This window comes from Neoarius graeffei, chromosome 20 (assembly GCF_027579695.1).
Source record: "Neoarius graeffei isolate fNeoGra1 chromosome 20, fNeoGra1.pri, whole genome shotgun sequence".
Lineage (NCBI taxonomy): Eukaryota > Metazoa > Chordata > Actinopteri > Siluriformes > Ariidae > Neoarius > Neoarius graeffei.
The window spans coordinates 54,007,959-54,022,885 of NC_083588.1; the positions used below are offsets into that span (position 1 = coordinate 54,007,959).

Consider the following 14,927-nt stretch of genomic DNA (forward strand, 5'->3'; position numbering starts at 1 on the left):
TACTGTATTTTTATTATTTACTGTTTGATCTCAAACGCATTAAGAAGGCAAAAAAAACTCATCCACTAATTAACTTTTGACGAGACACACTTGTTAATTGAAAGCATTCCAGGTGACGACCTCATGAAGCTGGTTAAGATAACGCCACATGAAGGGAAATGTTGGCTACTTTGAAAAATCTAAAATATGAAACGTATTTTGTTTAACGCTTTTTTGTTTATCACGTACACACTCAACGGCCACTTTATTAGGAACTTGGGCTTGATTCTAAGACTCCTGTCATTGGCAGCAGGACTGGAACCCAATATGGTCTTCTGCTGTTGCATGCTGAGATGCTTTTCTGCTCAGTACGGTTGTAAAGAGTTGCTATTTCCTTCCTGGCAGCTCGAACCAATCTGGCCATTTTCCTCTGACCTTTCTTATCAACAAGATGTTTGTTTCCACCCACAGAACTGTCGCTCACTCAAATCAGTGTTTTTTGTTTTTCGCACCATCCTGTCTGTGTAAACTCCAGAGACTTGTGTGTGTGAAAACCGCAGGAGATCAGCAGTTTCTGAAAGACTCAAACCAGTCCATCTGGCTCAAACCAACACTGTGAAAGAAACTCGCACTTTGGGATCACAATTTTTCCCATTCTGATGTTTGAGGCGAATATTAAGAACTGAAGCTCTTGATTTGTATCTGCATGATTTGATGCGTTGCGCTGCTGTCAAGGGATTGGCTGATTAGAGAACCACATAAAACAGCAGGTGGATGTATGGGTGTGCCTAATAAAGTGGCCAGTGAGTGTATGCTCCATGTGTTATTTCAGTTTTGATGTCTTCAGTATTGTTCTACAATGTAGAAAATAGTCCAAATACAGAAAAAAACTATGAATGAGTAGAGGAGGGGTGTACAAACTTTCTGACAGCTGAATTTCCGTGATCTATAATGAACAGAGAAGCAAGCTGTCTTTGTGCTGAGAAGACAAAAACCAGCCAGAGTATTTTAAGCACATCAACTTGCGAGCTTTATTTACTAGGTCACAGATGTTTTCAATGCTTAAACATAGTGACATAACCCAAAAATGAAAAATATTGTATGGGCAATATTATAGTTTGATAAATCTCATCTCATCTCATTATCTCTAGCCGCTTTATCCTTCTACAGGGTCGCAGGCAAGCTGGAGCCTATCCCAGCTGACTACGGGCGAAAGGCGGGGTACACCCTGGACAAGTCGCCAGGTCATCACAGGGCTGACACATAGACACAGACAACCATTCACACTCACATTCACACCTACGGTCAATTTAGAGTCACCAGTTAACCTAACCTGCATGTCTTTGGACTGTGGGGGAAACCGGAGCACCCGGAGGAAACCCACGCGGACACGGGGAGAACATGCAAACTCCGCACAGAAAGGCCCTCGCCGGCCACGGGGCTCGAACCCGGACCTTCTTGCTGTGAGGCGACAGCGCTAACCATTACACCACCGTGCCGCCCCAGTTTGATAAATATTAAGAGAAATTTAAACATGCTACAAACAAAATTCCCTTATATTCCATGACTTGGCCCAAAAAAATGATCAAATCTCCTGACTTTCCATGTCTGGAATAGACTCATGGGGTCCCTGATCAAAATAACTCCAAGTTTCATTATGTATTTTTTTCCCATATCACTTATCTCTAATTTGCAAACAGAATGATTTATTTTCATGTTACTGAAATTGTGTTTCAGGAAGCTGAAGTGTGTTTCATTGTGTGAAGTTGACTTTGGACAGGAAGTGACAGTCTGCAGATATCCTGTAGGGCTACAGCACTGCAAAGTTTTCATTTGTTAGCCAAAGTATGTGCGCTGAACTCCACACACACACAGCACTGAGAGAGAGAGAGAGATCTCACTAGTTGAACTATTTTCTATGGTAACAGCATTGAGGTGAGATTGGAAAACTCAGATGGCATTGTATAAATATAACTACATGCCTTCACAAAGCATTTAATATAACGTATAAGCACAGGAAATATACATACAGTACTGTACAGAAGTCTTAGAAATGCACATGTAAAGAAATGCTGTAGACCAAAAATGGCTTAAAGAATAATGAAAATGTTTCAACATTAAAAAAAAAAAAATACTGTAATCAGTAAGCCATAATAAATGAAACAAAGTCGATATTTGGTACGAGACGACCCTTTGTTTAAAAAAAAATAATAATAATAGTAGTCTGAGGTACAGTGAGTGCAGTTTTATGCGGAAATGAGCTGTAGGTTTTACTGAGCATCTTCCAGAACCAGCCGCAGTTCTTCTGGACACTTTGACTGTCGCACTCGCGTCTTCATTTTGCACCAAAACCCAGCAGCCTTCATTATGATTTATTTTTTCATCTGAAAAGTCGTCTCTTATGTAAAATGCTGCTCAGATACAAACTTTTTTTTCCCTGTAACATTTAATTTTGTGCTGGAAAACGAACGTTTGGACTCTAAAATGTTTTGACTCGATAATGTAGACGTCGTAAAATAGAAATCTATAACAAAGTTTGTATTTTAAAAAATGGCTGCCTAAGACTTTTGCACAGTACTGTATATTTCTACAGTATATTTTAAGATAATGGAATGTCAGGAGGAACAGGCAAACAGAACCTCAGAGTGACCAGTAGCATGAATTGTGAGTCAGTAACATAAAATTCCATCTCTGATTTGGTTCAAATGCATGTCTTTTCTACAGCATGATAAATAGTAGAAGCGTAAACACTTCTATCGTTCACTAATTCTACAGAAAACCACAATAAGATGCATAAAATAAACAATTATTTACCAAGCTAGCATTCATGAGAAACACGGTGTTCGTGAAAACGTCAGTTCAGGCAAAATGAGTTAGTCATGTTCTCGTCCAGTGTTTCTCGTCCCTCTCTAGCTGTCCTGAGAGCCGCTGCTCTTGTTCTTATTGCGGCTCAGAGGGAAGGTGGACTTGCTCTGTGGCTGGGTCATCTTGCTGGCCAGGTGGACGAAGGGCTCGATGAGAGATCGCCTGTCGGTCACTGAAACCTCCCAGAGCCTGACTTTCTCCTGACGAGCCCACTGCTGAGCCGCCTCACTGTCCACTCTCTTCTGCTCAGCCACGTCCAGCTTATTCCCCAAAACCACAATCGTCACCTGCACCGAGATGAGACACACAACAGGACATGAGGACAAAGAGGAAGGATACAGAAAGATGTCTAAAAATCATAAAGTAGATTAAATGAGCTTACCAGAATTTTCTTTGATAAAAATCAAGTCAATTTTATGGTCATCTTATCCACACTGGGACTCGTATTCGAATACATACTAATGATCTTTACATACTGGAACTAGAAGGGCATTCGATAGAGTGCATACCTCCCCCAAGCCACATATTAGAATATCCAGATGTTTACTAATCTGGGATGTGGCTCCATATACACTATCGTTCAAAAGTTTGGGGTCACCCAGACAATTTTGTGTTTTCCATGAAAAGTCACACTTTTATTTACCACCATAAGTTGTAAAATGAGTAGAAAATATAGTCAAGACATTTTTCTGGCCATTTTGAGCATTTAATCGACCCCACAAATGTGATGCTCCAGAAACTCAATCTGCTCAAAGGAAGGTCAGTTTTATAGCTTCTCTAAAGAGCTCAACTGTTTTCAGCTGTGCTAACATGATTGTACAAGGGTTTTCTAATCATCCATTAGCCTTCTGAGGCAATGAGCAAACACATTGTACCATTAGAACACTGGAGTGAGAGTTGCTGGAAATGGGCCTCTATACACCTATGGAGATATTGCACCAAAAACCAGACATTTGCAGCTAGAATAGTCATTTACCACATTAGCAATGTATAGAGTGGATTTCTGATTAGTTTAAAGTGATCTTCATTGAAAAGAACAGTGCTTTTCTTTCAAAAATAAGGACATTTCAAAGCGACCCCAAACTTTTGAACGGTAGTGTATGTATATGCATTCACAGTAAAATCTGACCAATACTGACCCTATTACAGTTTTCTGGATCCAGAAGAAGATATGGCTCACTTCCAAACGTTAACCAATTCTAAGCCGGGTTAGGACAAAGCTACGTACCAAATTTCATCAAAATCCATCCATGACTTTGAGTTATCTTGATAACAAAAAATTGATCTGTGTCAAAATCAAATCACTTGAACCTAGGATAATACTAAAGCTGTACACCAAATTTCATCAAAATCTGTTCACTAGTTTTTATGTTACACTGGGAACAGGCAAAAAAAAAAAAAAAAATCCCAGATCCAAATACAAAACCGGATCACGGATTCACAGACGTATCCAGATTTGGATCAAAATCTAATCGATTGTTCCTTAGCCCATGGCACAGGTTTCCTCAAAATTTCATCAAAATGCGTTCACTACTTTTTGAGTAACATTGGGAATAGACAAACAAACAGAGGTGAAAACAAACAAACAAACAAACAAACAATCTCCTCCAACAAAGTTGGCAGAGGTAATCATTCAAGAAAATAAATAAACGAGACCATCAGTGACAGCGTAGCTCACTCTGGCCCCGTCTAGTCCAGAAGGAACGATCTAAAGTGGGCCACTTTGCGCAATAAATGTTGCAAGCTAGATACAGAAGCTATATGCAACTTTAGGAATACCGACCTATTTGCCAGAAAGAATCCAAAATGACCGAGAAGAAGCGATTTTTGTTGAACTGCTCATTAAGGCTTAATTAGTCCAGAACTTCATTAATAATTGTAGTTAAGCAAATCTGGGTCGAAGTTATATGCACCCTAGGTCCCCCTACCTTCATGCCAGACAGAATCAAAATCGGTGAAGTATTGATGGAGGAGAAGTGATTTGTATGGAAACTGCTCATTAGGGATTGATTAATTACTCCATATCTTCATTATTAATTGCAATTATGCAAATTTGGGTAGAAGCCATTATATGCATCCCAGGCAGACCTACCTTCCTGCCAAAAAGAATAAAAATCAGTGAAGAATTGAGAGAGAAGAAGCGATTTTCGTGAAACGTGGACGATGGCAGACGGACAACACATGACGGCATAAACTCATCACCTGTCAGCCGGATGAGCTCAAAACAAAACATTTATGACAAAAAGTTGCCTCGTTGTGATTTTCTATTAAAAAAATAAATAAAGTCACATTTCCTGCTCTGTTGTTGATGTAATGTGGACTCATCACTCAGTGTGAAGCAGTATAGAATTACAGGTCTCTTCATTTTCTCATGTATTTAAAAACCTCGGGTATGAAAGGAACTGGGCAGCTCTACAGCGCAAGTCGAGACTCTGGCGGAAGAAATCATGAAGGAGTCACCGTTCAGCATTTCCATGAAAAGATAAAGCACAGTTCCAGACTCTGACCTCTTTCTTGTCACGGCAGCGGTCGATCTCTTTCTTCAGAAGCTCCATGCGCTTGAAGGACTCTTTGCTGTCGATGCTGTAGACGAGAACGAAGCCGTCCGCGAAGCTGAAGTAATGGCGTGGGAACTCGACACCGTCACGCAAACCCCGTGTGTCGTAGAAACGAACCTGCTCCCGTGTGCCTCGGTCCGTCTCCACCGAGCCGATATAGATGTCCTCCAGTGTCTCGATAGGCTCAGAACCTACCACAAATACACGCGTTCACGTTTTAGTGAAACTGTAACATTGGAAACATTTTTAAAGTAATACTTTACATTGGCTCACCGGCAACATGATTTCCGTACAGTAGCTGTTCAAGGATCGCCGTCTTTCCGACAGAAGCCTGGCCACACACCACCACCTTACAGCTCTTTCCCATGATCACTCTGGACACACACTCACCTCATTTACACTAAAACAAAGAGGCACAAAACACGAAGTGTAGAATAAACTTTTTTCCAAAGTGTTAAACAGGCTGATGTAGAGTTTCCCTTGAATCGTTTCATTTAAATTAATTAAACAACCTAAAAGGAATGAAAGAAAGAAAGAAAGACCCTTCTGAACAGCAATACTGCAAATCACAGGGACCTCTGGGACGTCACGTCTTATCTTATTACGTCTAAAATAAATTTTAACGATTCAGTATCTTGTCCCATGCCTGATTACCTTGTTAAAGGAGAACTGAAGTCATTTTTAAACTTTCTTCATTTCTTAATTAACGTGTTATTCAATTACGTTTTCGGTTTTAGTAACCTTATATCGTGACTCGTATTGGCAACTAATTGCAATTAAATATTCTACTTATCGGCCTATTCGGTGTTTAGCCGTGTTGAATTTAGCTCGTTTGGTCCACGGCAGGCATCGCTCATCTGTGCGATCTTCACGAGACTTGTGCGAGACTTCGAAACATGAAGTGTCAGCCAGGTGTCAGTGCCGCCATTTTGAAAACTGTTTTCCAAACGAAGTATTGCACAAAAACGAGTTTAAATGACGATGACTGCCTACTTTTTTCAAACTTTCCTGATTGCTATCAAAACAAAACTTCCGGCTTGATTACGTCAGCATTCGAAAGAGGGCACGCGCGTCTTTTGACAGCGTTGGCAGATGTCGGTCGCTTTGATTTCCGCTGTACGTTTTACTTCCGTCCTACGATGTCTCGCACAGGTCTCAGCGAATCACATTTACGGCCATTGCTTTGACATATGGACTGATATATTACAGAGCGTATTTCAAACACTCATAACTTGCTGTGGCAGTGACAAAATAGCGATCGAAAATGCGTTCCTGTATTTAATAAAATGAGAGAGACAGAATTTTGATCATAAAAATTTGCCTTCAGTTCTCCTTTAAGTAATTACAGCGTTTACACCTTGTGTTGTACTTATTGGCCTTCTTATCTTCAGTTCGAACAACACACACCAGCACGCTCTCTACACTCATCTCATGCACTTAAAAGGAACAGTCCACCGTACTTCCATAATGAAATATGCTCTTATCTGAATTGAGACGAGCTGCTCCGTACCTCTCCGAGCTTTGCGCAACCTCCCAGTCAGTCAGACGTGCTGTCACTCCTGTTAGCAATGTAGCTAGGCTCAGCATGGCCAATGGTATTTTTTGGGGCTGTAGTTAGATGCGACCAAACTCTTCCGCGTTTTTCCTGTTTACATAGGTTTATATGACCAGTGAGATGAAACAAGTTCAGTTACACAAATTGAAACGTAGCGATTTTCTATGCTATGGAAAGTCGGCACTATAATGACAGGCGTACTAACACCTTCTGCGCGCTTCGGCAGCGCATTGATATCTGAGCTCCGTATCAATGCACTGCCGAAGCGCGCAGAAGGTGTTAGTACGCCTGTCATTATAGTGCGGACTTTCCATCGCATAGAAAATCGCTACGTTTCAATTTGTGTAACTGAACTTGTTTCATCTCACTGGTCATATAAACCTATGTAAACAGGAAAAACGCGGAAGAGTTTGGTCGCATCTAACTACAGCCCCAAAAAATACCATTGGCCATGCTGAGCCTAGCTACATTGCTAACAGGAGTGACAGCGCGTCTGACTGCCCGGGAGGTCGCGCAAAGCTCGGAGAGGTACGGAGCAGCTCGTCTCAATTCAGATAAGAGCATATTTCATTATGGAAGTACGGTGGACTGTTCCTTTAAGCTTAAGGTGCCACTGATAATCAGGTAGTACTTTTCAAGATAGCGCGTCCGAGATATTTAATTCTCTTCCTAAAGACGTGAGAAACTGTACCAGTTTAAATGAACAATGTACGAGGGTTCTTCAAAAAGTTCTCGGCCTCACCCAGAAAACATCAGAGATTTTTCTTGCATTATTTTTCAACATGGTCTCCTTCAACTTCAATGCACTTGATCCACCGATGTTCAAGCTTCGCTATCCCTTTGTAGAAGAAGGTCACAGCTTGAGCCTCCAGATCCTCCTTAACAGCATGGATAACTTCATCATCATCACTCTGAAAACGGTGACCACATGAGTGGTTTGGGAAACAGAAGTCAGACGGTGCCAGGTTGGGTGAGTAAGGTGCACGGGGCAACAATTCAAAGCCACATCTGGCTGCTTCTGCCCCGCTACCTATGCTGTGTGGACGGGCGCATCGTCCTGGAGCAGCAGCACATCAGCTCGAAGCTTATCTCTCCTTTTTTCTTTGATTGCTTCTTGCAATTGAGTTTTTGTCTACAGTGATATACAGCTTTATAGTATACAGTTACGCCCCTTGTTTCTGGGTGAGGCTGAGAACTTTTTGAAGTGCCCTCATAACCTCAGTAAAAAGTTATTTTTTACTCGAGCACATAACAGATGCTTATAGTTTTGCACCGTGTTGCACCACATACTGTTTATTATAATTATTATTGTTTTGTTGCTTGTTTGTTTTTGCTGTACGCTGTTTATTTGTATAATTATTTAGACTTGTTTTAGATTTCTATACATGTATAATACTTTTTTCCAGAATTTTTGATTATATTCTTATTTTTAAGTATGTGTCTTTATCTTTGTATATTAGGGCTGTAACGATACACCCAACTCACGATTCGATTCGTATCGCGATTTTTGACCCACGATTCGATACACCCACGATTTTTTTTAAAGTAGTAAATTTGACTTATTAACAGTGTTGGGCACGTTACTTTCAAAAAGTAATTAGTTATAGTTACTAGTTACTTTTCCCAAAAAGTAACGGAGTTAGTAACGGAGTTACTTTGTCATAAAAGTAACTAATTACCAGGGAAAGTAATTATTCCGTTACATTTTGTGTCCCCCCCCAAAAAAAAAAACATAAAAAACAAATTCAATTAGTGTAATCATAATAAAAGTGAATGTTAAATGTGTTTAATGACCAAAATGGACAATTAACAGAACCAGTTAGTAATGTTATCTACACTATATTAATATTTTTGTGGGACAATGTGAGATAAGACATCTATCAAATGTAATATATTTCTGTAGTTATTAAAATTGTTACTAATTACTGGCCACTGACGAGGACAAACGCTTTGTTCCTCGACATAATGTGCATTACACGTAGACATTTTTGCCTTTTATTTCAAGTAATGAAAAGTACTGGCTGTATTTCCAGTGTGAAAGCGCAGTGCTGGGCTGACCGCTCGCCATCGCTGTGTCTTCTGATTGAAAGAGTGCGCAGTAGTGTAGTAGGCGTGGCCTACCTACGTATGTTGTCCAAATCTACTCTGATTGGCTGACTATGCCATTGTCTCGCATCTCCCCACCCCACACTAAAGCAGAGTAAAGAAAGGCTGAGCGAGCAGCGTGCCAGATGAAAACAGCTTTAATAAAGTAACGCAGAGCATTTTATTGTAAGTAACGGGAACGGCGTTATAACGATGTAAAAAGTAATTAGTTAGATTACTCGTTACTAAAAAAAGTAATGCCGTTAGTAACGCCGTTTATTTCTAACGCCGTTATTCCCATCACTGATTATTAGCATTTACTTACTTACATTAACTATTTAATAACAAATAATTCAGACCACTGCAGAGAATGAGTAACATGTATGCAAAAATGAACAAATGTATATCCAAAGATTGTTTTATTTCTCAAAATAATACTGTTGAGCTGGAAGCTCTGGGTTTTTTTTCGGTTCTGAAAAAGTCATTTTTCCAAATCATGTAAATCCGTTAAGATTTTTTTTGGGGGGGGTGGCTCTCTCACTGTCTCACTCTCATAGGGCCAATGATTTTCTGTGATCGCAGAAAACAGATGGAAATTACGGAATTTTTATAGTGAAACGTTGCTCGCGTGTCAAAATGTAACTGCCGCAGAAGGCTTCCGCCCAAGCAGATGCTCAGTGTTGCCAGATACTGTAACGTTTTCCACCCCAAAATATGTTCAAAACCAGCCAAAAAGCACCTAAAACCGCCCAATCTGGCAACAGTGCATGCCTTTCCGGTCAAGTGATTGTGATTGGCTTGTGGCACACCTAGCCAGCCAATGAGCTGCTTGTTTACAGATTCGCTCCCCGCGTCGCAACCAGAATGGCGACCGCTTAAAAGAAATGAATGCTCTGCCAGTGGCGAGTGTGGACATTGCGTGACTCGCAGAAGATTGTCGCAGGTCGGCGAAAAAACGACTTACTAATAGATATAAAAAATAAAAGTAATTTAAGTAAGTTTAAAATGTAATTTAAATAAAAAGTAAAGTATTCATAAATTGAAGTTTGGAAGCGCCTCTGTTTTTGGGCTGAGGAGAAGTTTGAAAGGGTGTACCGCGATTCTGCCTTCTTGTATCGCGACACGGATCGTGGCTCTGCGTATCGTGATTTTGATTTCGATACGCATATTGTTACAGCCCTATTGTATATAGATAGTTTTTAGCATTATAAGAGCCAAATTTTGTTTCGGATATTGCTAATAAACTATTATTATTATTATTATTATAGGTCTTGAAACACTTTTAAAGTTACAAATGGCAACTTTAAGACAGAAATATAGACAGCTTGGACCATAATGGAAATAAGTGTCTATGCTTTATTATGCTATCCGTGTATTTTAATGTGCACTGTATATTATTTTACTAAATAAACTCATCATCATCAGCTTAAAGTGTCGGTTTATAATATTTCAAACCCTCTGCTGCCTAGAGGTAAATCAAAACTGCAATAAAAACCTATAAATGTAAGACGTTACTTATTGAATTCCAGTACCTGGGGTCAACTCATCTCATCTCATTATCTCTAGCCGCTTTATCCTGTTCTACAGGGTCGCAGGCAAGCTGGAGCCTATCCCAGCTGACTACGGGCGAAAGGCGGGGTACACCCTGGACAAGTCGCCAGGTCATCACAGGGCTGACACACAGACAACCATTCACACTCACATTCACACCTACGGTCAATTTAGAGTCACCAGTTAACCTAACCTGCATGTCTTTGGACTGTGGGGGAAACCGGAGCACCCGGAGGAAACCCACGCGGACACGGGGAGAACATGCAAACTCCGCACAGAAAGGCCCTCGCCGGCCACAGGGCCCGAACCCGGACCTTCTTGCTGTGAGGCGACAGCGCTAACCACTACACCACTGTGCCGCCCCCTGGGGTCAACTGTGCAGGAAAATGGGGGCTGCGATAGTGAGGTGAGAAAGAGAGTGCAGGCAGGGTGGAGCAGATGGAGAAGGATTTCGGGAGTCATTTGTGATAGGAAAGTCCCAGCGAAAGTGAAAGGTAAGATGTATAAGACAGTAGTGAGACCAGCTGTGATGTACGGATTGGAGACCGTACCCTTATCGAAGAGACAGGAGGCGGAGTTGAGGATGTTACGGTTTGCGATGGGAGGTTGGACAGGATAAGGAACGAGCGCATCAGAGGGACAGCACATGTGGAGAGCTTGGGAATTAAGACGAGACTGAGATGGTATGGGCACATCCTGAGAAGAGATGCAGAGCATGTGGGAAGGAGAATGTTGAGGATGGAGCTGCCAGGCAAACGAAAACGAGGAAGGCCAAAGAGGAGATACATGGATGTGGTGAGAGAGGACATGAAAGTGGTAGAGAAGGATGCGGAAGACAGGGAGCAATGGAGGCGAAAGATCCACTGTGGCGACCCCTAATCAGGAGCAGCCAAAAGAAGAAGTAGAAGAAATGTAAGCCTTTACTTCTCCAAATTCCAGTTCTGTGTTGAAATTCTGTTTGCTTTGGGAGCTGTTTTTAGGGAAAAGATGCAGAGATGAGCACCTTGTTCATAGCGAGGCTATATTCAGGGCCAAAAAAAACTGGAATCAACAATCAAAGAAAGAAAGAAAGAAAGAAAGAAAGAAAGAAAGACTTTCTGAACAGCCAATCACAGATATCTTTGGGATGTGATGACTATTATAGGTCTAGAAACACTTTTAAAAGTTACAAATGACGACTTTAATACACAAACGTACAACCCCGATTCCAAAAAAGTTGGGACAAAGTACAAATTGTAAATAAAAACGGAATGCAATAATTTACAAATCTCAAAAACTGATATTGTATTCACAATAGAACATAGACAACATATCAAATGTCAAAAGTGAGACATTTTGAAATTTCATGCCAAATATTGGCTCATTTGAAATTTCATGACAGCAACACATCTCAAAAAAGTTGGGACAGGGGCAATAAGAGGCTGGACAAGTTAAAGGTACAAAAAAGGAACAGCTGGAGGACCAAACTGCAACTCATTAGGTCAACTGGCAATAGGTCATTAACATGACTGGGTATAAAAAGAGCATCTTGGAGTGGCAGCGGCTCTCAGAAGTAAAGACGGGAAGAGGATCACCAATCCCCCTAATTCTGCGCCGACAAATAGTGGAGCAATATCAGAAAGGAGTTCGACAGTGTAAAATTGCAAAGAGTTTGAACATATCATCATCTACAGTGCATAATATCATCAAAAGATTCAGAGAATCTGGAAGAATCTCTGTGCGTAAAGGTCAAGGCCGGAAAACCATACTGGGTGCCCGTGATCTTCGGGCCCTTAGACGGCACTGCATCACATACAGGCATGCTTCTGTACTGGAAATCATAAAATGGGCTCAGGAATATTTCCAGAGAACATTATCTGTGAACACAATTCACCGTGTCATCCGCCATCGCCAGCTAAAACTCTATAGTTCAAAGAAGAAGCCGTATCTAAACATGATCCAGAAGCGCAGATGTCTTCTCTGGGCCAAGGCTCATTTAAAATGGACTGTGGCAAAGTGGAAAACTGTTCTGTGGTCAGACGAATCAAAATTTGAAGTTCTTTATGGAAATCAGGGACGCCGTGTCATTCGGACTAAAGAGGAGAAGGACGACCCAAGTTGTTATCAGCGCTCAGTTCAGAAGCCTGCATCTCTGATGGTGTGGGGTTGCATTAGTGCGTGTGGCATGGGCAGCTTACACATCTGGAAAGACACCATCAATGCTGAAAGGTATATCCAGGTTCTAGAGCAACATATGCTCCCATCCAGACGACGTCTCTTTCAGGGAAGACCTTGCATTTTCCAACATGACAATGCCAAACCACATACTGCATCAATTACAGCATCAAGGCTGCGTAGAAGAAGGGTCCGGGTACTGAACTGGCCAGCCTGCAGTCCAGATCTTTCACCCATAGAAAACATTTGGCGCATCATAAAACGGAAGATACGACAAAAAAGACCTAAGACAGTTGAGCAACTAGAATCCTACATTAGACAAGAATGGGTTAACATTCCTATCCCTAAACTTGAGCAACTTGTCTCCTCAGTCCCCAGACGTTTACAGACTGTTGTAAAGAGAAAAGGGGATGTCTCACAGTGGGAAACATGGCCTTGTCCCAACTTTTTTGAGATGTGTTGTTGTCATGAAATTTAAAAATCACCTAATTTTTCTCTTTAAATGATACATTTTCTCAGTTTAAACATTTGATATGCCATCTATGTTCTATTCTGAATAAAATATGGAATTTTGAAACTTCCACATCATTGCATTCTGTTTTTATTTACAATTTGTACTTTGTCCCAACTTTTTTGGAATCGGGGTTGTACACAGCTGCATCGAATGAATGAATGAATGAACAACCGGTTTTATTATTTTAATACGCTCTGAGGTTAAATGTGCTTTATGGAGCTGAGGTTTTTATGTGCAGTTAAAGCACACTGCGGGTATTTTTGCTAAGCTAATTGTTAGCACTCACATCTCTAGACGGATGGAACATGAATTACTGTTTACATTCACTAAAATTAATGCAATATCGCCACTAATTCCTCAACCAGTCACTCCTGAGTGTGTCTAAAAAAAAATAAAACAAGATAATACAAGATATATCCAGTGGGAAAGGTAATGGAGCTCCGAGCTGTACTCACCATCAACACCTCCTGTTTACATCCGCATCACTAGGTTGCCAGGTCTGCATTGAAATCCCTCACATGATCTCCAACAATGTACACTCACCGGCCACTTTATTAGGAACACCTGCTGTTTGCTGCAGTTCTCTAATCAGCCGATCCCTTCACAGCAGCACAACGCATCAAATCATGCAGATACACATCAAGAGCTTCAGTTAATGTTCACTCCAAACATCAGAATGGGAAAAATTGTGTGACTTTCACTGTGGCACTGTGGGTGTTGGTTTGAGCCAGATGGACTCTGGTGTGAGTCTTTCAGAACCTGCTGATCTCCTGGGGTTTTCACACACAGCAGTCTCTAGAGTTTACACAGACAGAATAGGGCGAAAGGAAGAAAGCACAACTTTGTTCATCACACGCTTGTGACATTACTCTCTGCATTTAACCCATCTGAAGCAGTGAACACACACGTGAGCCATGAGCACCAGGGCTCATCTCATCTCATCTCATCTCATCTCATTATCTCTAGCCGCTTTATCCTGTTCTACAGGGTCGCAGGCAAGCTGGAGCCTATCCCAGCTGACTACGGGCGAAAGGCGGGGTACACCCTGGACAAGTCGCCAGGTCATCACAGGGCTGACACATAGACACAGACAACCATTCACACTCACATTCACACCTACAGTCAATTTAGAGCCACCAGTTAACCTAACCTGCATGTCTTTGGACTGTGGGGGAAACCGGAGCACCCGGAGGAAACCCACGCGGACACGGGGAGAACATGCAAACTCCACACAGAAAGGCCCTCGCCGGCCACAGGGCTCGAACCCGGACCTTCTTGCTGTGAGGCGACAGCGCTAACCACTACACCAACATGCCGCCGGGGCTTTGAACCAGAATTTTTTTCCTATTGGTTCGTTCCGAACAGAAACGGAATTTTAACGTTTCTGGTTTTGGGTTCCACCATTAAATAGACGTTCCCGAACCGGTTAGAACAAAAAAATTTCGTTCCCGGAACGGTTAATTACGTTCCCTGTCAGCTGTTTAACAAATGGCTATAAAATTATGTCTCTGTCTCATCCAGCTTAAGCCAAATGTAGGCTAATTCTATTACAACCTTCATTAAATAAGACAAGAAATAATTCAAAACAATTATTATTTCAAATGTTGGCGATTTGGATTCTCAGTATGTCTTCCCATCTACACAAACAGAAAAAGTGCCAAAAATG

General features: G+C 41.4%; 1 protein-coding gene across 4 annotated transcripts; it reads right to left on the reverse strand.

Annotated features, from left to right (window-relative positions):
• Positions 1–1,668: 1,668 nt before the first annotated feature.
• Positions 1,669–13,758, reverse strand: nkiras2 (NFKB inhibitor interacting Ras-like 2). Of its 4 annotated transcripts, none has more exons than XM_060901990.1 (4): positions 13,717–13,758; positions 5,676–5,802; positions 5,352–5,593; positions 1,669–3,131 (listed from the first exon to the last, which is right to left on the reverse strand). In XM_060901990.1, the coding sequence occupies exons 2-4, from the start codon at positions 5,767–5,769 to the stop codon at positions 2,889–2,891; spliced, it is 579 nt and encodes a 192-aa protein (XP_060757973.1). In that variant the 5' UTR covers positions 5,770–5,802; positions 13,717–13,758; the 3' UTR covers positions 1,669–2,888. The 4 variants fall into 4 exon arrangements, with proteins under 4 accessions (XP_060757973.1, XP_060757974.1, XP_060757975.1 ...); XM_060901991.1 differs by lacking the exon at positions 13,717–13,758 and adding an exon at positions 11,145–11,462; XM_060901992.1 differs by lacking the exon at positions 13,717–13,758 and adding an exon at positions 10,575–10,593.
• Positions 13,759–14,927: the final 1,169 nt, after the last annotated feature.